Here is a 27,649-nt window from a genome sequence, read left to right as displayed (position 1 = left end):
CCTCACACTGCTCACTGCTGCAGAGGAGCAGACCTCCGCTGACAAGACCTCCGCAGAGGAGCAGCCTGGCCTGGCACGCGCTGCGGTCAGCAGCACCGCTGCTTGCCTGCGCTGCGTAGAGTACGCACGCACGGCGCAGCGCCAAGATCGGTGGCGCAGCAGATCCTGCCACATCGGTCAACGTCACGGTCGTCGCCACATCAGCCTTCTTGCCGCGCCGTCATGCATGGCGCGGCACAGGCATTTCGTCGCGCCATGGCAATAGTCGCGTCCAAAAATGTTAGTTTTAGAAATAAAAAAACATCTGGTGTTAGATTTAAAATTAGTTTATAAAAAGTGTTAAAATTAAAAAAAAATATTCGATCACTGCAAGCTCCAGCTCGCGGCATGCTTGTATAATATAGTTTTTTTTTTTCTCATCCTGACGCTATAATATAGTCAGCATTATTGTATGGACTGATAGATTGAAATGTCGATTCATTTCAGCAGATTATAGACACATTTCATTAGATGAAGAAAAATGATCAATTTATTAATGCTTATCTAACAATAAAGAATCACTAAGCATAACCCAATCCCCCGCCCCCTCTCCTTCCTCTAACATACCACCCAAAATTTCTGGTTTTAGTTTGTTATACAGTTAACAACCTCTTGTCATGACTCATGTCCAAAAGTTCGAATCCACCACGATAACCACCGCAATGCTAAGTACCAACTGAAGGAAGGGCAAGAACCCTCTGTCCCTTCCAGTTCTTAGTCTCCATATCGCAGATCCCTCCGCATCACTTGTGGGCGTCGTAGATGTGTTCGTGCTGCCAGATCCAGTGCTGTTGCTCAGCAGCTTACTGCATGATGAAGGCCAGCATTAGCAAAGCTCAAGTGTGGAGTGAGATATGACATGCAGCATCTGATTTAACATTTCATATCAAAAAAATATCCTTCCGAATCACTAAAACAGACTTTATGCTTATTGTGCATGAGACATTTTTTCAAAAACAGAAATGTCCACTGCAAGGTAATTTTAGCTGCTATTTTTTTATCTACAATAATAAATGGTCTGTTGTCAACCTCTTAGAGCCTTAGTAGGGTTCTATGATTCCTTAAGCTCAGGTGTCCTTTCTATGTATGTGTTTCTTTGAGGAGAGGGGGGATCCCCACCAATTTTATTGATGTTGGAGTTTCTTGCAAGCTCATAAAAAAAACAGAGGTTGAGCAGATTTTGTTACAAGAGTAGGCTGGGTTTGCACAGCAAAGGGCCCTAAATCCACAATAATAAGCATACTGAGATTGGAAGCAAGTGGAAGAATAGAATGATTTTACCACCACTACTTAACAGTTTTTGTATTTGGCACAGTACTATTATAGTTTACCCTTAACAAGCATTGATAATAATGGATAAATAGAACAATATCATCGACATCACAAAGGAGAAGTTTCAGCAATTTACCTTCCAGGAAATAAACAGCTGTCATGACCTGCATAGCAAAAGATATCCATTTGTTAGAAAAGCAGAGTGGATGTAGAAGATTGAAGCAAAATAATTCGTGTATGGTCCAATATGTGAACATAAAAAAAAAACTAGTCTGACATGTTTACGGGCTTTGAACACAGAGATGCACAGCAAAATCCTAGAGGTAAAGCAATATGATTTCTAAGGCCACTAAGAAAAAGATGGGTAAAGCTACCAGCAGGAGATCTGCTGGGCATATATTAATAGAGAAGGAAGATGGGCAAAATTGAAAATAACCTACACCTGTAAATTATCAAATGAGGACAAAATTGTCTGTTTACATAGTCCTTGGACCTCAGGACCACTAAAAGGAACGACCCTCGTTAGTGGATAGTACATGAGTATACATGGGAGCCCACGTAAATTTCATGCCATGGGGAGGCTTTGACCCTCCCACAGTCCCACCACAGAAACACCATGTTGCAAAGTAAATCAAAAGCTTTACCAATAGGTCTGGGAAACCATACCAGAAGAACAGAAAGTTATTTCCTAATGATAAAAAAGACTTTCAATCAAATATGCATGAACAGGTTCTGGTATTTCAGACAAAACATTACCCCTTGAAAAGGAGAACGCAATCTAAATGGCACTAGGTACTGTAGAAAGCCCCAATGGCCAAATGAGCATCCTGGGCCACTCAGATTATATTCAGAGGTTTCCATTCAGTGTTGCCTGAGCACATAACCACCAAATGCCTACAGGCCAGACTCAGTGTTCGTCATCCACATTAGCTACCCCTGGAGCAAGGCTAAGTGCTATAGTACTCTAAAGAGTCTGTTAGGAAAACTGCAGATCGAGCATCATACTTCCATATGTTAGGTTGATCTCCACCAACTTGGCCCAATGGCCAATTGGTCCCTTAATCCGCGCCCTGATCGGGGGCGCCCAACCGTTTCATGGTTGGTGGCCCCCCGTCGCACAGCGCCATAAAAAGGGAGGTTGGGGCCGAGGCACAAGGCACGAGCTTCACCTGCGCCGCCACAACCCCACCTACATTCTAACCCTAAGCCGATCTAGAGAGGGGGCGCTGCCAGCGACAGGAAGCACCGCCACCGGCCACCGCCGCCTCTGCACCGTCGCCTCTGCACCGCCGACTCTGCACTGCCTCTCTACGACCACGCCTCCACCTCGTCACCAACACCGACGCGATGGCCAGCTCGTCTTCCTCGAAGGCGGCCGATGGTTTGCTACCCCGCATCCCTCTCTCTCTCTCTCTCTGTTTCCTCGCACTAGATCATGTTCTAGGGTTTACTCCATATCCTAAATATCAGTTTGACCCGCTAGATCTATGGCTATCCTGTTAATCTATCACCATACACATGTGTCCAGATAATAATAATACTGCTCCCATACCAGACAATGCTACATTGCTCCCAGAACTCCCTCCAGCTGGCCACTAGCATGGATCACGCTTTGTCTTGATCCCACATTGCATCCAGATCCAAGAGATTCCAGCCGGCACTTTCTCCTTTTCCATTCCTCCCCTTGCCATTTTTTTCCTCTATATAAGATAGGAGTAATGGTATAGCCCTTTTTGCACATGACAAGGGTAACTGTTACTGTCCTAAGATGTTGCTACAGCCTGCCCCCAACAAGTAGAAGTTCAGCTTCAGCAGCATTAGCTCAGATATAGTTATTGTGACATGGTAGTGCCGTGATTCACCTGCCAAGAATGCCTAAGCTCCCGCGATAAAAAAAAAAAATGCCTAACCTCCTGACCACATGCTCTCAGCTCTGTGCTGGACACATACGGAGTGTTCGGCTGGACTGAATTCCGGCTTATTCGGCTTATTTTTCCAGCCGGAGCAGTGTTTCTCTCTCACAACATTCCAGCATGAATAGTAAAAATTTCAGTCCAGCCGAACACTCTCACCAAGCCCCCCATCAATGACTGTTAGTCTTGATTCTTGAACATGAATACAGTAAGTAAACATGAGTATGGTAAAATGTGGCAAGCATCCAAACGTGTCCACTGTCCTAGATCTTCAGAATGGCCCCCATTTGCTACACAACAATGCCCAGATGGCCGGGTACACTTGGCTGCATTTGAAAGTTGAGAATGCAACCTGAACCAATGCTGCAATGCAGGGCATCCGAAAGGAAATCATGGGCAAACCGATAGATCTGCCATCACGGTTCACCTTTAGCCTTTAGAGCATGCCGCAGCCACATGACCATTAACCATGATTGAACTTTGCCGAAAGATGAGAAAAATATTTTGTTGTCAAGTTTTTTGCCCCCAGTGAATGAAAAGGAAACATCAATGCGGTCAAATTTGTGTCTGCCAAAACACTAGTATAATCCATAGGAAAAAGTCGAAAAGAGGAGAGCCATTCATCACCGCATGCTACAGCCTGTTCGGGAGGCCGTATCGTATCATGGATTATTTACTGCTGGCTGGTTTAGTGTGAGTTCGAGCAAACGAAGGGGGTGTTTGGTTCTTTAGGTGCTCCTAAAATTTATGTCACATCAAATGTTTAGAGGCTAATAAGGAGTATTAAATATAAATTAATTACAAAACTAATTATATAGATGGAGGCTAATTTCCGAGACGAATTTTTTAAGTCTAATTAATCTATCATTAGCACATGTTTACTGTAGCACCATGTTGTCAAATCATGGACTAATTAGGCTTAAAAGATTCATCTCGTAAATTAGTCGCAAGTTATGTAATTAGTTTCGTAATTAGTCTATATTTAATACTTCATGCATGTGTCTAAACATTCGATGTGACAGGAATTTTAGGAGGAGTGGAAGAAACCAAACGGCCCCGAATAGCCGCTTCCATGAACCGAAGAGTGACATGACATGAAAGGAGCAGGATGACATGGTGAAAGTGATGTGAGGACTAGTACTGACGAGCCGTGCAATCGGCATTGTACCCTTGGGGCCTGGCATGCTGGACAGGAATGTGTTGTGAGCATAGCATTGCACCGGCTCACATGCAAAAAGGAGACGATTGATTCTTTTGTACACTCGTGGCGCCAAAGTACTCCTACCAAACGACGAAAATAGTAGTCTGTATGGGGTGGGGGGGTGGGGGGGGGGTTGTTCTGCCTCCTGGCAATGGCATCCATCCAACCAGTACGATCCACAGTGCATACCGCCACAGCGGTGAGCACTCGGTCGACTGGCACCGGATGACCGGCAGATCACCGGACAAATTTACAGCCAGATCCAGCTCGACTCCTGTCGGCTCCATCTCCTTAGTGTGCTGAACCTGCGCGTGCTTCTCTCGTCTTCCTACGTGACCGAAGCCTCGTTTAAATCAGGTTGTAAAGTTTGGGTGCGTGGGGTGTCACCTCAGGGTGTTATGTGGATGTCGAAAGGGATGTTCGGATATTAATAAAAAAAATAAATTATAAAATCTATTAAACTTAATTAATTTATCATTAGCACATGTGTTACTGTAGCACTATGTTATCAAATCATAGACTACCTAGATTTAAAATATTCGTCTCATAAATTAGTCGTTATTTTTTTTAGTCTATATTTAATACTTTACTTTGTGACAAATATTTAATGAGATAGAAAGTAAACTTTAGCGGACAACTAACACGGCCCAAATCAAAAGCATTTCGCTACATGTACAGGAAAGAAATCATCTGATTTGTTATCATCCCATCTATCAAGTCAGCAGCAACCATCAACGTGTTCCCGTACCTCCATATACTCCCTCCCGCAAGGCCCCAAACCGACAGCAGCAGCTTTTTGCCCAGCCTCACCTACAAGGAAAAGCAACCTTTCTCCTACCCATGGATGACCGTTTCGTTCAATCGGAGCCATAGTGCGCTAAGCGCTCTCGTGTTCCATGATGAATGGTGAATGAGCGGCACCTGGTTTTCTGGGCGTGACAATGGCGTCGCTCCTACTGCTCGAACCCACGACGAAACGATTCCATTGACCCTACTCCGACACTACGCACTTCTGTCACGAGAAACTATTGGGCAGTTTCGTTCCACGCATGCAGTTCGCTAGGTCATTTGTCTTTGTCAGGCGGGCATTAAAGAAGCGCGATTGTTCGGTGGTGTTTTGTTGCCATCCTAAATTTTAAGGATTAGGTGGTGTTTTGTTGCCATCCTAAATTTTAAGTCGATGTTCTATCGAATGTTTGACATATGCATAGAGTATTAAATATAAATTAATTACGAAACTAATTGTATAGTTTGTGATTAATTTGCAAGACGAATCTTTTAAGTCTAATTGGACCCTGATTTAACAATGTGGTGCTACAGTAAACATATGCTGATGACGGATTAATTAGATTTAAAAAATTCGTCTTGTGAAGTACTAACAGATTATATAATTTATTTTTTTATTAGTATCCGAACACCCATGCAACATACTTCCGACACACCTACTTACTTTTAGTAGATCCAAACACCACCTTTAATCATGTAACTCCAGTAGTAATAAACACGGATGGTGACGAGCAGGCAGCCAGAAAAAGAAGCGAGAGTGTACTCACTCGGATCCACGGTGGTGACCATGCCGGCGCCCTGGAAGTAGCATGATCCGGCGGCGCGGCCCTGGGACTGGTAGTAGGCGTCGAACGCGAACGACGCGTGGCTGCGCACGTCGTCGGGCTGGTAGCACGCCTGCCCGGGCTGTATCGCCGTGCAGTCGGCGCGCCCCGGGCCGCACGCCCAGTCCATGGCCGCCTGCACCGCCTTCTCGTCCGCGTCGTCGGCGGCCACGCAGAAGGTCCGGTCGGTCGTGTCGTTCCCCAGGAACCCGTCGGCGCCGGACACGTGGAGGAGGTACACCGGGGTGCCGTTCCCGTAGAACAGGCCCCAGTTCGCCTCCGACACGGGGCCCGGGCGGAGGTCCTCGTTGAACAGCTCGTAGATGTAGGCGCTGGACTGCGCGCCGGGCGCCATGGGCGTGCCGGGCTTGTCCTCCAGCACGTGCTTGATGAGGTTGGAGTTGTACGCGTCCGCGTTGTCCCTGGTCGCGTACGGCTCCGCGCGCCGGTCCCCGTACGACGGCCAGCCCGTCTCCGTCACCAGGATCGGCACGCTCGCGCCGCCCGTGGCGTTCAGGTTCCGCTACGGCCACGCGCACTGCGTCCAGCATCGCGTCGAACACGTTGGTGTAGTGGAGCAGCGTGTTGGGGTCCACCATCTCCTGCGACGGCGGCAGCGGCCGGAACAGCGCGTTGTCCACCGGGATCACGCCCTTGCTCTGCATCAGCGAGTAGTACGGGTACAGGTTCAGCATCAGCGGCGCCGAGGTGTTGGCGAGGTGGGCGAGCAGCGGGGCCACGAACGACTTGGCCAGGGACTGGTTGAAGAAGGCCTGCGACGGCGGGAACGGGTCCAGCACCACGGAGAAAGGCAGCGGCGTCGACACCGGGATGGACGACAGGTTGGCGGCAGCTAGCGCGGCGGCCAGGGACTGGATGGCCGGGAGTAGCACGGGTAGCGCCGAGGGGAGCGCGGTCGGCACCTCGTCACCGACGGCGATGGCGGAGATGACGTTCGGGGTGCTGGAGTTGACACCCGCGAAGGGGAGCACGCGGCGGGAGACCCAGGAGGCGGCCGTCGCCGGGGAGGAGCCCAGCGCCAGGAGCTCGTTGTTGGGGACCCCCACGATGGCGCGCACCCCCGAGGCGGCCAGCGCCGACAGCAGCCGCGGGTCCGCGTCGTAGAGGCGCACGCGGGTGATGCGCTGCGCGCGCAGGAACGACGCCAGGTCCGACGGCGACAGCAGGTTCGTCACCTGCGTGCCGATCGTCACGCCCACGTACGGCTCGCCGGACCCTGCCGCCGACACCACCACCGACGGGCCTGCTGCGGCTGCAACGAGTCAGCGAGAGCCGGCATTTGCTGCTGCCGTTTGCCGACCAAATCCATTAGAGCATGACTGGAGATAGACAGAGAGAGCTTACAGTGAAGAGAGAGGAGGTGGAGCAAGAGGAGGAAGGGGAAGAGCAAGCGGTAGCCGCTGCCACTCCCTCCTCTGCTCCTGCTCCCCATTGGGATTGGGGAGTGTGCCCTGCTGCTGCTCCTGCTCGTGCCGGCCTCCGGTATTGCCTCTTTTGATGAAGACTGCTGCTTTCGACGCGCACTTGCTCGCTTTCTCCAGGAATCTCTTCCCTCCCGGCTCCCTCGGGGCTCGATTTCTGCTACGTGGGGCGTGGCGTTGGCGTGGGAGCGTGCGTGCTTGCCGCTTGGTGCTGGATGGAGAGCTGGTCCTGGAGGGGAGTGGAGTCCGCGAGGTTGGTGCGGTGTCGGGGCAAAAGATGCGTTGGGATTGGGGGATTTCCGGGGACCGGTTGGGAGCGGGTGAACTGCTGAATCTAGAATGGTTGCTGGTGTATTCTGGGCTTCATTCGGTGATTAGTGTCGACTCGTCACTCATCAGTCATCGCTGCTATTCGGTGCGGGCAAAGGGGCGTGCCGCGTGCGACTGTGCGAGGAAGCAGTGTGCCAGAGAGTGAGCCACCTGGACAGTGGGCCCTGAAACCTGCACAAGTCATGCTAAGGATGGATGGTTGGATGTCAACTAGTAGAACCAAATATTAATTATAAAACTAATTACATAAACCCTGACTAAATCGCTTGAAGTATTTATTAAGTCCTAATTAATTCACGATTAATATATGTTACCTGTAGCATCACATTCGCGAATCATAGGACTAATTAGATTTAATAGATTCATTTAGTGAATTAGTCTTCATTTATGTAATTAGTTTTGTAATTAATCTATATTTAATACTTTCTAATTAGTATTCAAACATCATGATGTGATAAGGAACTAAACTTTAGTCACGTGGAACCAAACACCCCCGGTACACTGCAGGACTCCACTTCTTGGCCAGCTTGCTAGGACCCCTTGTTTTTTCCAACACAATTTAACGTAGTAATAATGATCCAACAAAGTTAACGCAAACAGTTTTTTTCACAGTGAATTTCATTGAAGAAGAAAAAAGGATGAAGAAATATAGATGAATTGTATACCTTTTTCCAAATAAAGAAATTGCATTTAAATTCCATAGTAGCCATACGGATAATGAGTACTAGTATTTTCACTTTGGCTTTTGACAACCAGTGATTATTTTTAAAGCTTATTGTCATACCTCCTATGTTGCTTTCATTTCTCAGGAAATTGTCCTTCTCTCGAACCTTAATCCTCATGTAGTCATATTCCTCTAGCTAACGCTCTAAATCCTCCCTTTGCCTATGATTACTGTGACTTTTCATCATTTCCGCCTTCTTCAACTCCCTTTCTCTACAATGCAACCAAAATTGAACTCCAACGCGACCCTCCTAGGCCCTCTCCCTCTCCCGCTTTTTGGCAATCTAACTGGAGATTAGAGGGAGTAGGGATCCATCTTCATGGTGGTAGTGCTAGTAAATCAAGTCCTAACCTAATGTCAGATTTTTTTTTTGTCGTCTTTAGTTGATATATACTATTTTCTCCATCATCTTACCTCTTTCCTAACTACCAACTTTCCAACCACCCTCACACTCCCACACTCAATATATCAGTATATATATAAAGTTTGAATAATTAAGGTTATAAAGTTTGGCCTTTCCAAATGGCACGGATTATGCCACTTCAGTAGCACGTCCACTTTGGGAAACGCCCAGGGACCCGAAATTTAACAAGCACAATCCTCATGCGGCAGCGATAAATGACATGCTAGTTCCCCTCAACAAGACAGTAGCCTAGATTTGCTGTCCCTGAAGTATTAAACGACAAGGTAGCCTAGTACTCCGTATTGAGTAAGGATGAAGGAGGCATGAATGAAGCAGACAAATGCCCAAGTTGGTCGTCAGTAAAGCTAACAGTGGCATGCAACCATATTACAGTAGGTAAAACGACTGAAAATATTTGTGTAGGTTAAAAAAATCGACAAGACAGTATCAAGGTAACTGAATAATGTTTGACAACCAAAATATTTCTCTGAGGCAGCCCTTTCAACTAAAGTTCAGCCTGCAGCCCAACATTTCAGCTCAGAATAGACTGGCCTGGTTCAGCAAGCTATAAACTATGACAATGCAACGGTGGCCTCTGATCAAATCATGTTCCAATGCCCTGTAGTCATTTTGTGTGCTGTGCAACACAACTTGTGTTATCAGATTGTAACACACAACTACAACCACAGATCCAGGCGAAAGAAAATCATTGGGACCAAGCATGCCAACTGTGCTTCTAAATAGGTAGCACGCATGAACTTTTCAGTATCATAACTGGAACAGGTATCTACTTCTAAGTTCTAAACTGAACTATTAGCAGTGCTATTTCATAAACAGAATATCTTCTAGAATCCAGAGGCAGGAATTCCCCAGCAACATTCACTACAGCAGGCAGCAGGGGACCAGCAATGAATCAATGACAGAGATGCAACTGTGACTGTGTGTGCCCTCACCTATCCCCTGCCAGTTGCTACATGGGGAAAACCTTTGCCATGTATGGGCCTGCAACAGATCTCAAAACTATGAAATGAGTATTGCAGCAAGCAATGTGCAAGATCAGGATGCCTGGGACAGAAACCATAGCTGAGAACTGCAGCAAAGAAAAACATACCTAGAACATTTTAGTAGAGATTTGCTGCACAATCATCTCATTGGGAAAATGGATGAGTCACTTCTGACAAGAATAAGGCAGGAGACTAACTCAAACTTTCGTCAATATTTATGCACCATTCCTAGTGACCAGTATGGTATGCTCAAACTGAGCAGCCCAGCTACCATCAGCAGTGACAGTCGTCCATCCATCTTCCCATGTAACACACTCTGTTTTCTCCATTGTAAGTATAGGTTCTGCAGAATTCCATCAAGATATTTCACAACAACAACAACATAAGCCTTTCAGTCCCAAGCAAGTTGGGGTAGGCTAAAATATTCTCAACTTCATATAAAATATTTTTACAAGTGTACGACTTCATGTCTACATGATATGCAAGAGCTTGTACAATTACTTGTTAGATAATCTACTGCTACCTTGTGTGAACACAACAAGGAGAAGGCGGCGCCAAAAAGGCCCCCCTGTTGTGATACTGTAGCCGTTGCAGGTGCAGGTGCCGAACTGCTCACCTGCAACACTGTAGGCACATGCAGTGGCCGGCGCAGAGTCAGCCCTGTATGTTATCTAGTCACTGTTGCAGCAGGACAGCTGTACTGGGACTAGATAGATAGAGTTGTATAAATAGACTACCACGGCAACTCAGTAAAGAGAGTTCAGATTTGTCATCTCACAGACAGGTCAGCTTGGGCATTCGGTTAACCGAAACCGATCGGTGTTCTTCGGTTTTATAGAAAATTCGGTTACCTAGAAACTGCTAACCGATCGGTTCTTTTGAAAAGTGAGAACCGAGCAGTTCGGTTTCGGTTCTTTTCGGTTCGGTTTCGGTTATCACCGAACTAACCGATTCTAAATTGAACATCCAAAAAATACATAGATTGATGACCAAATTCAACAACAAAAAATAGAAGATGTAGATCCATTCGACAGAAAACACAGGCGTCGGTCGCCGGGGGGAGAAGGAAGCAAGCGGGCATGCGCCGCCGCATCGGTCGCCGGGGTAGGGAAGGAGGTAGGGCCGGCCCGCTGCGCCGGCTATCAGGGTGGGGAAGGAGGAGGAGCGCCGTGGGTCGGGCCAAGGAGTAGGAGCGCCGCCCCGCAGTTCGCCTCGCCCTGCTTGCTGCGGCGCGGGGTGGGGAAGCAGGGGCCATGCGCCGGGGGAGAAGGAAGGAGCGGACCGGAGGGGAGGGGCCGCGCGCCGCGGGGTAGCGAGGAGCCGAGAAGGGGAGTGGGGACTGGAGAGTGACTGAGGACTTGAGGAGAGTGAGTGAGTGACCGCTGAGGACTTAGGGTTTACCTTGGGCTGGGCTGTATTCTATGGGCCACGACCATCAACGAGCGCAGAGGCAGAGCTCAGCTTCAATTCGGTTATTTCATGTCATTTCGGTTAACCGAGTCCTGGAACCGAATTAACCGTAATAATTTCAGTTCCTGGGAATCTGGAACCGAACTTGGAACCGAATAGTTCGGTTTCAGTTCTAGTTAGTTCGGTTCGGTTCTCGGTTTTCGGTTTTTTGTGCCCAGATTGACAGACAGGGCTTCAGCCAACGCTGGTGTCTTGTATTGTGTGTGCTTGCTCTGTTCTCCCTTCTTCTTCTAGCTCCAGCCATAGTGTGTGGGGACGGACAACGCTTGTTCGTGGTCGGCACGGCTAGTGGGTGCTCGGCAATACTAGCGGGTGCTCGGCAAGACCGGTGAGTGGTTCACTCACATGAGCCGGTGATCCTGTGGGCCAACAAGTGGTATCAGAACCATACAAGCGTTGTCGCCAGACTAACCGCTGGCGATGACGGGCGGTTCGGAGATGGGCGACAACAGTGGCACTGCTGTGGCTGCCCAGCCACGACCGAGGTCGTTGTTCGCACGGTGTGGGAGGTCAGCGGCACCAGTTGGCCGACACTGACTCGCACCAACTATGGAGAGTGATCGGTGATCATGAAGGTCAAGCTCAGAACCCGACGGCTCTGGAATGCTATTGACAAGGGCACCGACAATGAAGAAGATAACATGTCAGCGCTTGATTAAACTAGAAGGTTGAGATGACCCTATCCGCCTCAATACGGGTTGGGCAAAGACCGCTGAGGCTCATGCGTTTTCTCCCCTGGCTCTTGTCAAGAGTCTTTTTTCTAGTGAGGGGCCCTGCCCTCCTTTTATAGACCAAGGGGGAAGCAGGGGTTACAGATGGGAGAAAAGCCAGAAGCCAAGAAGCCCCTTCGAAGGTGTTGGGCCCTCCTTTTCCGCTGAGCCAGCCTTGCTGACACGACCAGACGGTATCAAGGATTGGCATGTTCGCCGGGTGCCCGTGTCCTGGTGACGCCATGCCCTTACCTGGATCAGCAAGTGTCCTGTCCCGCCCCTCCGGGCGGCGTGTTGGACAAGAGTGTTGACCTGTGGCCCTGTGGGGAGCGGACGGCGCGGTGACAGCACATCTGTTACTGTAGAGGGCGCGAGTCTCTTTCTGGACCGTAGTGGTTGTCGTATGTCTGTGTCAGGTTCCGTGTCTGAGGGCTGAAGGCGGCGCCTACAATACTATTCGGACTCTGCAATGCCGGAATGGTCTAAAGCGCCCATCCCGTCGTACCCTGGCGTTACTTTTCCTGCCGCGGCGCAGGGCATGGTCCATGGTGCTGCGTTTGACTTGAATGTCATGTCGTACCCTGTGCCCATCCTTATGAAGGCACAGGATGTACTTGTTGGGCGAGGCGGAGCCAGCCCTCGGCTGTCGGGCGAGGCGGAGCCCACCCTCGGTCGTCGGGCGAGGCGGAGCCGGTCCTTAGCCGTCGGGCGAGGCAGAGCCCGTCCTCAGACGTCGGGCGAGGCGGAGCCCGTCCCCGGTTGCCGGGCGAGGCGGAGCCAGCCCTCGGTCGTCGGGCGAGGCGGAGCCAGCCCTCGGGGGTCGGACGAGGCGGAGCCAGCCCTAGGGGGTCGGACGAGGCGGAGCCAGCCCTTGGGGGTCGGGCGAGGCGGAACCAATCTTCTGTCGTTCGGGCAAGAAGCGTAGTAGCATTCTTGTCTGACCGGAAGCGTCAACGTTCGATGGTTATTAGTCCCACCTCATTGGGTACCCCGGTATTGGGTCCCCGACAATTACAAATTGAAGTGTTGTATTGTTACAAAAAAAACGATACATGCACTATCAAACTTCTATTGTTTTTGTGATTTCTTCCTTAAACTACAGTAAAACATACAAGAGCATGCTAATCTGAAAGAAGAGCAGATTATGTAGGGAATTAGAAATTCATGAATGAAAAATCAGATTAAATCTACAACCAAACTTGATCAAACAAGGCACTATTCGGGCCAGAACCCTAATATCAAAGGATTCATAAACCAAATGAACTAACAAGACCTCACGGGAAGACATCTTGGGGACAGGAGGCCCATGCATTTACCTAAAACAATGCATTAATCAGATGGCGCTGCACGGGCATTTAACCACAAGATCAACTCCCGGCAGGCACAGGGGACATGGTTGAGTAGGAATTCAGACTATCTTTTGTACCACTTTAATTATAATAGGATCAGCTCATGTCAAAAGTGTTTATGCAACCACAAATAAATTGGCCAATATAAAAACCTTGCAATAATTAAGGTGCAGATTTTATTACCAGAAAAGCACCAAAGTAACTTGAGTTCCCAGTTTCAGGTTGATACAGTCAGAGAAGCACTAAAATAACTCTGCATGAGACAGGAGATTGATAGTCGGTGTGACATAATTGGTACTTGAACATTCTAAAGAAGAGAATATAGCATATTAAAAAAAAGAACACTGAAAAAACAGCTGCTACTCAGCACAACACACCATCTGCAGGTTGAAGTGAATCTAGATTTCCTGATTTCTTTGAGAAACAGAGACAGTCATTGAAGTTAAGAGATTTCTGTGTGGAGTATGCCGTAAAATAAGACCCTTCATGCTATTTCATTACTACTCCCTCCATTGCACAACAGAAATCCAAAGCCATTATCCATACACAGACCACTGCACCAAGCCTAATAAAAAATGGATGATAAATGCCAACATATGCCTCAACCATTACACATCATTAATCATTAACTAAAAGCATTCCATTCCATGACAGCTTAACAGCAGTTAATGTGTATCACTAACATAGAGCAACAAAAAGGATCAACTTAACAGATTGCTGATAGTCAAATCATGGAAGAGGCAATAGAAGATGTTTCATTCCATAGGAAACCATACGCAGGGGGAAAGACAAGATTATTTCACCCTTGATAATTGTTTTTTTATAACAACAGCCAAGACACATGAAGCAATGCACATTTTGAAACATCGATACTGGGTAAGAGATTAGGTAGAGAAAATTCATATTTCTTAGGTAAGAAATAGAATGTACAAACCTCCTATTTTCAATTTTTATTGAGAGGAATAATATCGTTTCCACCAGTCACAGAATTTACATGCAAACGGCCGCGGATCAGGGCGGATCGAGCTCGACAGCGTGAGTGTGATGAGCAGCTTTGCCTGCAATTTGCCACAGAGAAGATACCATACAAATAAGAATAATCACTATTATTTGCAGAAGTTCCTTCAAGATGGATTCGCTGGAGAAATTACCTACATTGCTTGATGCACATGGTGAGCTGGATGTGGATACAAAAGCTACATTGGGCACTTACAGCTCACTCAGTTTATTGTACCTCTGAAATACAGGAGAGTGCTAGTAGGCTATTCTTTTATACTAACTAAGTTTTATTGAGTAAAACAACAGTTGTCAGTTCTAGATTACGAAAGGAGGGCTTGTGAGATTTGTTAAGGAATAAATGTAATCCACGCAGCACATGAAAAACTGTAGAATCACTTTTCTAAACGTATTCAGGATTAGTACAATAGATAACATATGCACATGTGATTTGGCACTCAAAAGTACAAACCAAATCATAGTAGTATACAACAGCGAACCTAGGTTCTAGTGACTTTGAAAGGGATCAAAGTTAGTAGACATAAGAGCACACAGAACTGCAGGCGTGGATCCAATGAAGGACATACCTGTTGGGCGCTCCTAGCCGGTGAGCGGCTGGCGTCCGGTGGCGGTGGCGCGAAGCAGAGACGGCGGAGACCTGGGCGCCTGGGTTGACGGGGCAGGGTCGCTCCGGCGGTGACGGCAGCGGGGCAGGTCGTGGAGGCAGTGGCGCGTCCAGCGGCGTCGAGGCGGCGGCCGTCCCGCGGTTCGGCGACGGCGCAGCGCGGCAGGTCGTGGAGTTGGTGGCGCGTCCCGCGGTTCGTCGGCGTCATCGGCGGCGGCGCGTTCCGCGTGCGTCATCGGCGGCGTGTGGCGTTCGTGGGAGGGCGGGGAGGCCTCGTGGTGTCCGGCGGCCTCAGGTTTGTATTAGTCAACTTGAGCTCACACAGTCACGCTACTCACAAAGTCCACAATGGAGAATGGACTGGTTCATACTTCAGAGAAAGGATAGATAATAAGCCAATTATAAACAATATGACAGCTTATAGGGGGTAAGAAAATGGTTTCCAGATAGCATATCTCACATTCAAAAGACCACAGCTCAAACACAAAAACAGGTAATTCTTATTTCTGACAAGATATATACATGTTGTCTTCCAAATCAAGCCTATAAGCAGATGCTTCTGTTTGGATAATTGTAGTCCGCATGAACAGCAAGAAACATACATGGTTAAAAAAATACAATTAGAAAGAAAAAATAATAGAACAAAGAAGAGGGAGTATACTTGTGGTGTTGAAAGAATTTCAGCATCTTGCTTGCAGAGTTTCGAATGGAGAAGCACAAAATATATTTTTCCAGAAGCACGCTTCACTCATATCGGTAGAGCAAAGCTCAGTCCTGAGGTATGACAGGTTTGGCATCAGGCGCTCTATAGCAACTACATGTCCATACCGTGCATACAGTTCAAAATCTAAAAATATAGAAGCATATCAAATGTAGGTGTAAGAAACTGACGAAATCAATCTGGTATGGTAAGGAACATTGGACATGCATCATACATGAAGGACTGCCATGCAAAATTGTGTCAACTCATTCAACTTACAGATGTTGAACCTATAATTGTCAACTCCAAAAACAACTCTGACCCGGTTGCAATTTGAGCAAAAGTACAGTAAACATTGACAGTGTCACAACCAGTTGCAAACAACACTTGCCCAGCAAAACCTTTGTAAATATAAGTAAAATATACTCAATTCCAACACAAACAATGATGACTTGAGTTCAGATGCTAAATTAAGATGAATAGATGTAGTTACACTTTAGAAACCGTAATTTCAGTAGTAAGAGAACACTGTATTGTAGACAAACAAGCTTAAGCAACTAAGGTTAACCCTCATATTCCTCCCTTATCCACTACTACTGCAACAAAATGAGCACACAATTGCACCAAAACAATCGGTTCAACCATCTATGAATCAAAGCAACAAAATAAACAGCCCAAGCACTCTCATCTGATGCCACTGGCTCTTACCATCCGTGTGTCGCTCATCAACAAACAAGGGGAAATCAAGCTGTCTTCGGATGCTTTGAGATGTTACTGATGAACACCACTACCTCCTCGGTCACACCGACCGCCTCACCCTCTTCCTCCTGCCCCTAATCCCCAGGCCCGAATGGCAGGAATGACGATGCGATCCTAGAGATCTCCGCCACCGCGCCAACGTTCAACAGCATCGAGATGCCAGTCTTCACCTTGCCCCCAATCTCTGCCAGGTCACTCCGGACCCCGTCGATCCGTGGGGACCGAGGCACCTCCTCCTCCTCCTCCTATCAACTGGCGGTGGCGCGAGGAAGGAGGCAACGCCCCAGAACCAGCGGGTGAGGGACTCGGTCAGCTCCGAGATATCGCCCTCAACGCCGCAGACTGACAACCCAAAGTTGATTGGAGCGGGATCGCGGGAGGGGATGGAGCGTGATTGGAGGGATGGATCGCGACCAGGCGGGCGCCGGGGAAGCGAGCGATGCGGGGGGCGAGCGCTCGTGTGGGATCGCACGCGGCAGACCGACGACCCGAAGGCAATTGTCGCACAAGAAAAAATGTTCACTCTTTAGGCCTTGATTAGATCGTAAGTTTTTTCACTCTCTTTTTATCACATCAAATTTTTAGATATATGTATAAAGTATTAAATATAGATAAAAAAATAACTAATTACACAGTTTGATTGTAAATTACGAGACTAATCTTTTGAGCCTAATTAGACCATGATTGGACAATAATTGTCAAATATAAACGAAAGTGCTACGATGCCAAATACTAATTCCTAATCTCAATCTAAACCCGGCCTTAGTTTTTTTTTAACCCGGCCTTATTTTTTTTTATTATGAGAGATTTTTTTAAGATGTTATGGTAACATTAGCACAAACAGTATACTAGTGGACGGTAGCAGCCGATCAAAATAGCAGTTGGGACAACATGCATGCATATAAGGCGTGTCGTAGCCACCAGTCACAAGATCAGAAAAAACTGTAACCACTTAGCGAAAGGGCAAGCGAGCACCACACGGATCGGACACTAAATAATTGAGAAAGTGTACTGCTGTGCAAGACAACAAGATGTGCACGGTGGTTGTGGAAGTCCCGGTCTCACGTGAACATGATTGAGAACAACACTATATATGCAAGTTGTAGTAAAAGAATATCCATAGTGGAGACAGGACAAATACAGTAGGAGATGCCGTGATTTTGATCGGTTGGGCAAAGGCCACCAGTTAATTGCGTCCATTCTTTTGCGATGCCTATATAATTCTACTTATAGACTTCCTTTTTTAAAAAAAAAATGTAGAAATCAGGTTTCCCCTGCTCTATTAAAAAAAGCAAATGTCTTACCAACGTATTCTAACTTCTCCGCCACAAGCATGATACTCAAACCTTCTACTAACATTCAACTAGTCCATAGCTAAAACGCTAGACTACTGATAATGGATAACGATCTCATCACAGTAACTTCCCTGAGCCGAGGAGTAGCAGCATCCCGGCCCTCCGATACTGCTAATGGAACCTGCTACTTGCATGCAGTTGAGAGATCCATGTTTCTCCATCCAAGCTTCTCTGGTTTTATCATCTTTGATTCCGAAGCATCAACTATGGATGAGAATGGGTCGGTCTGGGGTACCCCCGATACCACAGGGCTGCACATGGGCCAAGTCGCTAGAGAAGGCCCAGCCCACAAAACTACACAGGGTCGTGCCGCTAGTTGAGGCCCAGATTGCAAGACGACGCCGCGTGAAGAATGGCGTAAGTCATCGTGCCTCACAAGACTGCATGAAGAACCTCAAAGATCTAGGAAATCTGCTCGGATACTAGATTACCGTGATATCTGTAACTTCCTACCTTGTAAACCGATCAGGATAGAAACAACTGATCTGTAACCCTACCCCTAGGATATATACGGCGGGTAGGGACCCCCCTCATTTTCATCGAACCATACGCAATACAACCACGAATACACAGGGCGTAGGGTATTACGTCAAGCCGACGACCCAAACCTATCTAATCGTTGTCTCTTGCGTTCTGCGTTACCATCCGGTTTCCTCACGCGCACCTCCACCGATTCATCTACTACCGTGGGCATACCCCTCGGTAGATCGTCGACCAGATTTCATCGACAGTGGCGCGCCAGGTAGGGGATGTGCGTGCTGAATTCATGGCCAACCAGATGGTTACCTTTCCGAGCTCCATGGCCCTTCCCGAGCCGGGCTAGATCTTCACGATTGGATCCATGACTTGGGTCGTCGGCCCTAACGGCAATAGGAGGATCATGGAGGCGGCGCAGGATTACCCTACACTGACTGCGTCGACACCTGCAACGACATCTCCGATCCCGGTGCCCCACCGCTGGGTTAGGAGATCTATCAGCAGTGACGATCTGATCGCATCCATCGATTGGGTCACTGACCGCCTAGCGAAATGTCAGCTCCTCGTGGATTCGGTCCTAGACCAATCCAGAGCGGGTGACGATTTTCCTGCACTCCAAGATCACCAAGCCGCTACGACCAAGCGACCTGCTCGGCCACACCATTTGCGGCAACCAGATTCCGATCTAGTGATCACAGCTACACCAGAGGGGCACACGGCGCAGCGCCAACCACTTCCCGCTACCGGCCTACGCTTAGCCGACTACGAGCCCCTGATGGAGAACCCACCGAGGCCCTATTCTTTTGGGCTGAAGGGTGCGGGATCTGCGTACCAGAACGCCGTCCACCAAATCTTCATCGACCACATTGAGCGTGACCACGCCACCGATCTCTACATGATTGACCCAACTGACTCCGGTCAGTTTGCGCCCGTGGTCAACATGGTGGCTATTCGCCAGCTTTCGGGTGATTCCGATCTTCCGACTTAGTCTCTCCATAGCATTCTAGACGAGACCTCCGACGATTATTCCGAGGGCTCAACCCAGACCATGTCGAGCTGCCCTACTTTCCCTCCGAGGTTTGGGGGCATGATTTTCCACGTCAACCACGACAGCGTCACCAAGGATGGTGAAACCGCTGAAGAACGTGAAGCTCGTCTAGCGAAGAACGCCGATCGCCAACGTCACCGAGATGCAGAAGTAGCCCAAGCGACCAACGAGGATGGTCATGGCCCGCCCCGCCATCAACGTAATCTAGAAGAAGCATTCGACATGGTGGGTGACCAGCCAGTCTACCAGACCCCGAGCGCCAATCTAGCCGTCGCTTTCAATGAGCTCGACAAACTCCCTCATACTCCAGAGGTCAAGAAGGTCCGAGCACATATCATAACTGCGCAAGTCCAAGTCAACGAGTTCTGAAACGATGCCCTGCCTTACTCCACTACGTCAGCTCATAGCCACCGCTCTCGCCGTGATGGAGGAGGCTAGCAACATGGTGATGATAGGCCCCAAACTGTGGCCGAAGGTCCCTACCTTCATATGGATCCAAAGGCAACTATGAAGCTCATTCACGCCACGACAACTGCTCACCACGCCACCAGGGAGGTCATGGTGGCAACCGTAATTAGGAGATCAATCAAGCCCTCTGTCGTGACCTTCGCGACCACATCAACATAAGCGTAGATGACCGTGACCGCATCAAAAACAGTAGGTCCGCACGCTATGAAGCAGAGATGGAACGTCGCCGGCAATTCAAAGCCGAACATGAGGGATTTGCTGCCCGTCAATTACCACTTTCTACCGGCACATCAAGACTTCACCCCTTCACCGAAAGGCTCTGAGCCGTTCGGTGGCATGTTGGTTTCAAGGTCATTGGTGTTAACACCTATGACAGAAAGGCCAACCCTGCTCAGTGGCTAACTCTATACGAGATTGCTGTGAAAGCTGCGGGCAGAGATGAAGACGTCATGGCGAACTATCTTCTCATCATGCTTAATTAGTCTACAAACAACTGGCTCCGCAGCCTGTGGGAGAACTCCATCTGATCTTGGGATGACCCCAAGAAAGTCTTCACCGACAATTACATGGCCACATGCGAGCAGCCCGGCACCAAGTATGACCTAGAGAAGCTTCATCAGTCCTCCGAGGAATCCCTGCGCGACTTCATCAGGCGCTTCTCGAAGAGAAGAAACTCCATTCCCAACATCACCGACGCCAAGGCCATCGCCGCCTTCACCAAAGGGCTCCAGCACGAGCAGCTCCGTGGAAAGCTGTACCACAAGAGGCCCACAACCATCGGCGAACTGATACAAACAGCAAATGGGTACGCCGACGCCAAAGAAGCTGAACGGGTTTCCCGCTCCACCCACCACTAGTGCCACAATGATGATCGACGTGAAGACAGGCGCTACGACGACCGTGACCACCACCGAGATGATCACGATCTCCAGGGTGATGACTGCCCGGAGAGCTCAACGGGTAGAAAAGGCCACTATCGCTAGCCCGATAACTCAATCAACACTGCCAATACTCAAGCCAAGCGCACCTATGACGCTAACTTCGGCAAGCTACTAGACAGCCCATGCTCTATCCACAAGGATGCCAAGAACACTATGTGAGAGTGCAGAGGCGTAAAGACAGCGCTCGGTGGTGAATCCTCGAAGAAGCCACGATGTGATGATGATGAGACTGAAGACGGTCAGGGTGGAGAACGAGGCAAGAATAAGGGCCCAACCTACCAGGACCCCACCAAGACCGTTGCCACCATCTTTGGTGGGAGAGCTGTTTCCGAAGATAAGCAGAAGCAGAAGCTTGTAGCTCGAAGCGTCATGTCGGTCGCTACATATGACAGCCCTATCGCTGATCCCAAGTACCTAGACTAGTCAGAGCACCCAATCACCTTCCCTAGGGCCGATTAGTGGTTAGACATCCCATATCTAGGGCGTTTCCTACTCGTCCTAGATCCCATAATCAAGGACGTGCGCTTCTAGAAGGTCCTCATCGATGGAGGGAGCGCCCTCAACATCCTCTTCGTCGGGTCTATGGAAGAGCTAGGGCTCAAGAAGGAAGACCTCACTCCCATGGACTCATCGTTCTGGGGAATCATTCTCGGGAAGGCATCCCTACCACTGGGACATATTACGCTGACAGTTCAATTCGGCACCGCTAAGCATTTTCGCATCGATTACATCAACTTCCTCATCGCCAATTTCAACACTGGGTACCATGCCATCCTTAGCCGACTAGCTCTTGCCAAGTTCATGGTCATGCCGTACTATACGTACCTAGTGCTAAAAATGTCGACAGAGCAGGGGGTCCTCTCCCTGCGCGCCAACCTCAATGCCGCCTACAACTATGAGAATGAAATCTTCACGCTCGCCGAGGCAACTGACATCTCCATCCGCATGTAGGACTGCATTGTGACTTCGTAGCTGATCTCTCTAGAGGACCTAGAGATCCCAACCACGGAGGCTGCCCGAGCATCGACCAAGTCCAAGGAGGTGAAGGAAGTGGCCCTCGTCCCCGGCGACCAGTCCAAGACTGCTCGGATCGGGGCCAGCCTCGAACCTAAATAGGAAGATGCGCTCGTCAGCTTCCTAAGGGAGCATGTTGACGTGTTCACGTGGAAACCTATGGACATGCTCGGCGTGCTTCGGGAGCTGATTGAGCACTCCTTAAACATCTCAGCGGTCATCAAGCCGATCAAATAGAAGCTTTGATGATTTGCACAGGACAAAAAGAAGGCCATTGGGGTAGAGATAACCCGGCTCTTAGCCGCCGGTTTTATTAAAGAGGTGTATCATCCAGAGTGGTTAGTGAAAGGTCCTAATATGGCTAGAGGGAGGTGAATAGCCTATTTAAAAATCTATAAACCAACTAGAGCAATTTGATTAGTATAACAAATAGCGAAATGCAAACTTGCTCTAGCTCTACAAGGGTTGCAAGCCACCTATCCAACAATTCTAGTTGCTATGATCACTAAACACATAATTTGCTATGTCACTACTCACTAAGAGCTCTCACACTTGCTATACTAAAGAGCTCTACTAGATGAACTTAAACTACAAAGCAAGCTCTCAATTCTAGCTACACTAAAGAGCTTGTTACAATTAGTTTGCAAGAATATAAATGAGTGAGTAGGGTGATTATACTGCCGTGTAGAGGAGTGAACCAATCACAAGATGAATACTAAATCAATCACCGAGAGAATATCAAAGGGCAAGAGACAACCAATTTTTCTTTCAAGGTTCATGTGTTTGCCAGCACGCTAGTCCCTGTTGTGTCGACCAACACTTGGTGGCTCGGTGGCTAAGAGGTGTTGCACAAACCTCGTCCACACAATTGGACACCGTAAGAACCTACCCATAAGTGAGGTAACTCAATGACACGAGCAATCCACTAGAGTTACCTTTTGGCGCTCCGCCGGGGAAGGCACAAGACCCCTCACAATCACCACGATCGGAGCCAGAGACAATCACCAACCTCCGCTCGACGATCCTCGCTGCTTCAAGCCATCTAGGTGGCAGCAACCACCAAGAGAAACAAGTGAATCCCGTAGCAAAACATAAATACCAAGTGTCTCTAGATGCAATCACTCAAACAATGTACTTGGATTCTCTTCTAATCTCTCAAAGATGATGAATCAATGATGGAGATGAGTGGGAGGACTTTGGATAAGCTCACAAGGTTACTGATAAGGATATGACACCATCGGATACGACCATTGTTTATAAGGTGAGCTCGTTCCTACATTTGCATAGTGATTTTTGGTACAATTCACTTGGTTCCACATGTACATGTTGTTATTTGAATGTAGGTACAAATATGTCTCATCGTGCAAGTTCATCAAAGTTGAATTTTTGATTCATCGGTAGCTCGACAGTGCTTCATTGGGAAGGCCATAACTCAGCCATCTGGAGTGCGATCGAGGTCAATGAGCACTTGATGGAAAGCTTGTTTGATAAGATTTCAAATAGATCTAGTCTCATCTCAATATCACATCAACAAGACCTCCAAATCATCAAGATATTCTGTCGCTGTTTCTGCTGGGAGCTACACTATCGTTATGTGCTTGTTATTCATCCTTGGGACCCTGGCCCAAGTGGGAGCACACCCTAAGGACTTGGAGAACCCACCAAGAAAGCCCTTGGACGTCCTCCTCCTTGGCCACCACCTTAGGAGGCCAGCAAGGATGTCCAAGCCAAGCCAAAGGCCCAGTCCAACCTGAGTTCGAGTCCATCTCGGGCTCGAGGACCAGCGTGTAGTAAAACGGACGTCCAGGTCGCATATGAACTCCGTTTTTGATGATCCACATATGGATGGAAAGATAATTTTATAAGAAAACCAATGAAAGTGGTCCCACATCAAAATTCGATCAAAATCAATGGGAATCGTCAAAACAAGTTGACGTCCAGAATCTATCATGGCGCTACGTCGTCGTCTTTTGGGCCGTTGGGTCTTGTAACGTGTTGGGACACCTTTAGGACGTGAAGAGGGATCCTTGAACGTCCCTTAGGCTATATAATCAGTAGTCACCACCTACTTTAGGTTTTGGGTTTTGTTTTAGATCAATCTGCCATTGAACAGTCGCCGTTATCGGTTTGTAAGACCCCAACTTCAAGTGCTTAATCATTCATCTGCAATTGTCACTTTAATTGAGTTGCTTTTTATCTTGTTCTTGCTTGTGTTCTTTGATTCGCAGCAGGGATTAGCCTTCTTGGCGAGGTCAACCGGATTGTGACACGGTTGATAACCAGAGGAGACATGGTGCTAAGATTACAGGGTTCGATCTTTGTGATCTGAAGCCGGATCGGTGTGTCGCTCTCCGAACAAATCATTGTTTATCTTGAACCTGATGGAAGATCGGGATCCCCATCTATATTAAGTGGTAATCAGAGCTTCAGGTATACCATCAAGTTCGCATCTTACCCTTAGTTCGGGTGTTTTTTTTCTTTTATCCCATAGTCTAATGCCATATTTGTTTTCTGTCCTATAACCATCCGCGCCATAGCCTTTGCATGATTCAGTTTTAGAGTCCGCTTTGTTGAGTTTGTGTCCTAGGTCAAAGTCTTGTTGCTGGTTTAGATTGTGTTATTTTCTAGTTTGTGTTGATCCCTTCACCCGCCGCTATTCCGTATCACCATCGGTTTGCATCTTGTGTCCACTAAAATCCTAATTCGAGCAGCTTTCTTAAAACAGTCATAACTTTTGCATCCGAGCTCAAAACTGGAAAAATTTTATATCTACAGAGAATGCTAGAAAATTTTAGATCTATTTCATCCCAGCAATGCTGGGTTTGCAAAATTTAGATTTGTAAAATTCGATTAGAAAAATTGAGTTTCTGAGCCCACAAGTTTTGGTATGCTTTTTAGAGCACAGTCCTAATTTTCTATAGGCAACATCTTTTATTCAATTGAGCTCAAATTTTTTGTGGTTTATTCTTGTGTGCTCCTTGCTGAGAAAAAAATATCAAAAGAGCAAAAGCAAGAAAAAAAAGATTGGACAAAAAAATAAAAGAAAAAAATAGTAAAAGAGAATAGAAGATATCGAAAAGGAACACATAAGGAACACTCAATAGCTCTATTGTTTGTGGTATCTTTTGCCTTGTTCATATCTATTGCTACCTTTAATACTTGTTTCCTTTTATCCTTGTTCCTCTCTTGTTTATCACAACTGGTGATAGAAACACGTATAGGCCAGCAACTAGGACAAGTGCTCTGGACATTTATTCAATATTGCTGTCTGTCACTGACTTGTGTGCCACATATATATATTTGTTCTTTTTCGTGCCTCCCAAGCTCCACATATACTTCAGATCGGTACAGAAAAAGACCCTTACAATCTTGGTGTCACACCCTCACAGGTATCACGAACCAGCCACCGGTTGTACCGTCCACTGCTTTGCGTTGGTAAGAACCTTGTAAGAACTTGGTAAGACGTGTGAGAGTGTGATTCCACTTACCCATAAATAGTTGATAGGGGATTTATATTAATTTCTAACAATATCAAACAACGAGTTTTTGTTTAAGAGTGAATTGTAGGAAATCATGGACCAGAAGTTTGCAAGGATGGACCGAATAAAGAACAATGAGCCCTCACATATAGACTATAATCATCAAGGTATGAGAGGTAAATTGACCATACCATCCTTTTCGGGTCATTATGATGCTGAAGGATACCTTAATTAGGAGATAATGGTAGAACAAAAGTTTAGTGCCCACCTTGTACCTGAGCAATATAGAGTTCGACAAGCTACTAGTGAGTTTAAGGACTTTGCCATTATTTGGTGGTATGGGCTAGTTGCAGAGGATGTTTTACCTGGTACATGGGAAGAACTTAAGATAGCTATGCGTGATCGTTTTATTCCTCCTTCTTATAAACATGAATGGCATAACAAATTGCAGTGCTTAGAGCAGGGCAATATGTCTGTCCAAGAATATTATACAGAGTTTCAAAAGTGTGTAATACCTTGTGGGATAGTAGAGGACATGGAAGATACCATTGTTCGTTTTTTTGGTGGTTTGAGGCATGAAATACAAGATATTGTTTTTCATATAGAATTTTATACTCTCAAACGTTTGTTCCAGCTTGCTATGCTTGTAGAAAAAGAATTGCAGAAATGTCAGCAAAAGAACCATACCAACATTGGTGACAACCTCAACCAGATTTTAGCAAGGGTGGAGCAACCATTTGCGAAGGTTGAGACTACGATAAAAAGGCGAGTGGTTACTTTCGCCACTACAACATCTTCACCACCACCACCTCCCACACATACTTTGGAGTCTGGTAAAACTTTAAACCATGCTGAAAATGCACAAACTAATAGAGATAGAGCTGCTAATGAAAAGAAAGAATTGGATGTTAAATCTGAATTGTCTTTGTCAAAAAATAATTATTCTAATAATGTTAGTGATAAAGAAGAGTTGTGTAAAAATGCTTTTATTATACGTATGCCACAACTAGTGAATGAGTATGATGCTTTGGCTTTGGAACCAATTACTTATGCTGAACATAAAAATTTGCTTCCCATTGCTACCGAAAAAGATGAAAAGAAATTATTGTATTCTTCAAATACTTTAGGTTATATTGAGTTTGATACTTTATATGCTCTTAGTAGTTTAGAAGAGAAACTTAAATATGTTGAATTGTCATGGTTGTCTACTTGTACATATCATTTTATTGGAAAATATAATTGTAAAGGAGAGTATATGGTGCATCGTGTCTATATTTGTTCAAATCTAAAATCTCCTTATATTGTGTAAAAGTATGATCAACCAAAGGATTGCAATTGCTATAATCTCATCATATTGAGTTCCCCTAGTTTTGTTATAAAGAAACATGTTAAATTTCAAGAAGGGGAGCAATGTTGGCTACTGCCAACAACGTTTTCTTCAGCTAATCCCAAACCGAGGATGGTTTATTATCAAGAAGGGGAGGATTATGAGGATATGACACCATCGGATACAACCATTGTTTATAAGGTGAGCTCGTTCCTACATTTGCATAGTGATTTTTGGTATAATTCACTTGGTTCCACATGTACATGTCGTTATTTGAATGTAGGTACAAATATGTCTCAACGTGTAAGTTCATCAAAGTTGAATTTTTGGTTCATCAGTAGCTCGACAGTGCTTCATTGGGAAGGCCATAACTTAGCCATCTGGAGTGCGATCGAGGTCAATGAGCACTTAATGGAAAGCTTGTTTGATAAGATTTCAAATAGATCTAGTCTCATCTCAATATCACATCAGCAAGACCTCCAAACCATTAAGATATTCTATCGCTGTTTCTGCTGGGAGCTACACTGTCGTTATGGGCTTGTTATTTATCTTTGGAACCCTGACCCAAGTGGGAGCATACCCCAAGGACTTGGAGAACCCACCAAGAAAGCCCTTGGATGTCCTCCTCCTTGGCCACCACCTTAGGAGGGCAGCAAAGACGTCCAAGCCAAGCCGGAGGCCCAGTCCAACTTGAGTTCAAGTCCATCTCGGGCTCGAGGACCAGCGTGTAGTAAAATGGACGTCCAGGTCACATACGAACTCCATTTTTGATGATCCACATATGGATGGAAAGATAATTTTATAAGGAAACCAATGGAAGTAGTCCCACATCAAAATTCCATCAGAATCAATGGGAGTCGTCAAAACAACTTGACATCCAGAATCTGTCATGGCGCTGCGTCGTTGTCTTTTGGGCCGTTGGGCCTTGTAATGTGTTGGGACACCTTTAGGACGTGAAGAGGGATCCTTGAATGTCCCTTAGGCTATATAATC

At 47.0% G+C, this 27,649-nt stretch overlaps 2 protein-coding genes across 2 annotated transcripts; one reads left to right on the top strand and one right to left on the bottom strand.

Moving 5' to 3' along the window:
* Positions 1-511: 511 nt before the first annotated feature.
* LOC136550207 (glucan endo-1,3-beta-glucosidase 1-like) lies at positions 512-17,056 on the bottom strand. Its single transcript, XM_066541692.1, is given in 12 exon segments — positions 512-845; positions 1,448-1,475; positions 5,979-6,558; positions 6,560-7,308; positions 7,401-7,992; positions 8,592-9,936; positions 10,046-10,281; positions 13,651-13,720; positions 14,402-14,525; positions 15,051-15,458; positions 15,549-15,935; positions 16,497-17,056. Coding segments are annotated over 5 exon segments (1,629 nt in total). The 5' UTR covers positions 7,489-7,992; positions 8,592-9,936; positions 10,046-10,281; positions 13,651-13,720; positions 14,402-14,525; positions 15,051-15,458; positions 15,549-15,935; positions 16,497-17,056; the 3' UTR covers positions 512-661.
* Positions 17,057-21,418: 4,362 nt separating this feature from the next.
* On the top strand, positions 21,419-21,787 carry LOC136548967 (uncharacterized). Its single transcript, XM_066540307.1, has one exon. It carries the CDS (start codon positions 21,419-21,421, stop codon positions 21,785-21,787), a length of 369 nt encoding a protein of 122 aa, XP_066396404.1.
* Positions 21,788-27,649: the final 5,862 nt, after the last annotated feature.

Source organism: Miscanthus floridulus, chromosome 4 (genome assembly GCF_019320115.1).
Source record: "Miscanthus floridulus cultivar M001 chromosome 4, ASM1932011v1, whole genome shotgun sequence".
NCBI lineage: Eukaryota > Viridiplantae > Streptophyta > Magnoliopsida > Poales > Poaceae > Miscanthus > Miscanthus floridulus.
This window is presented reverse-complemented; position numbering and strand designations above follow the sequence as displayed.

Coding starts and splice junctions, on each gene's coding strand:
- LOC136548967 (XM_066540307.1), top strand. CDS start 21,419: ATGGAAGAGCTAGGGCTCAAGAAGGAAGACCTCACTCCCATGGACTCA.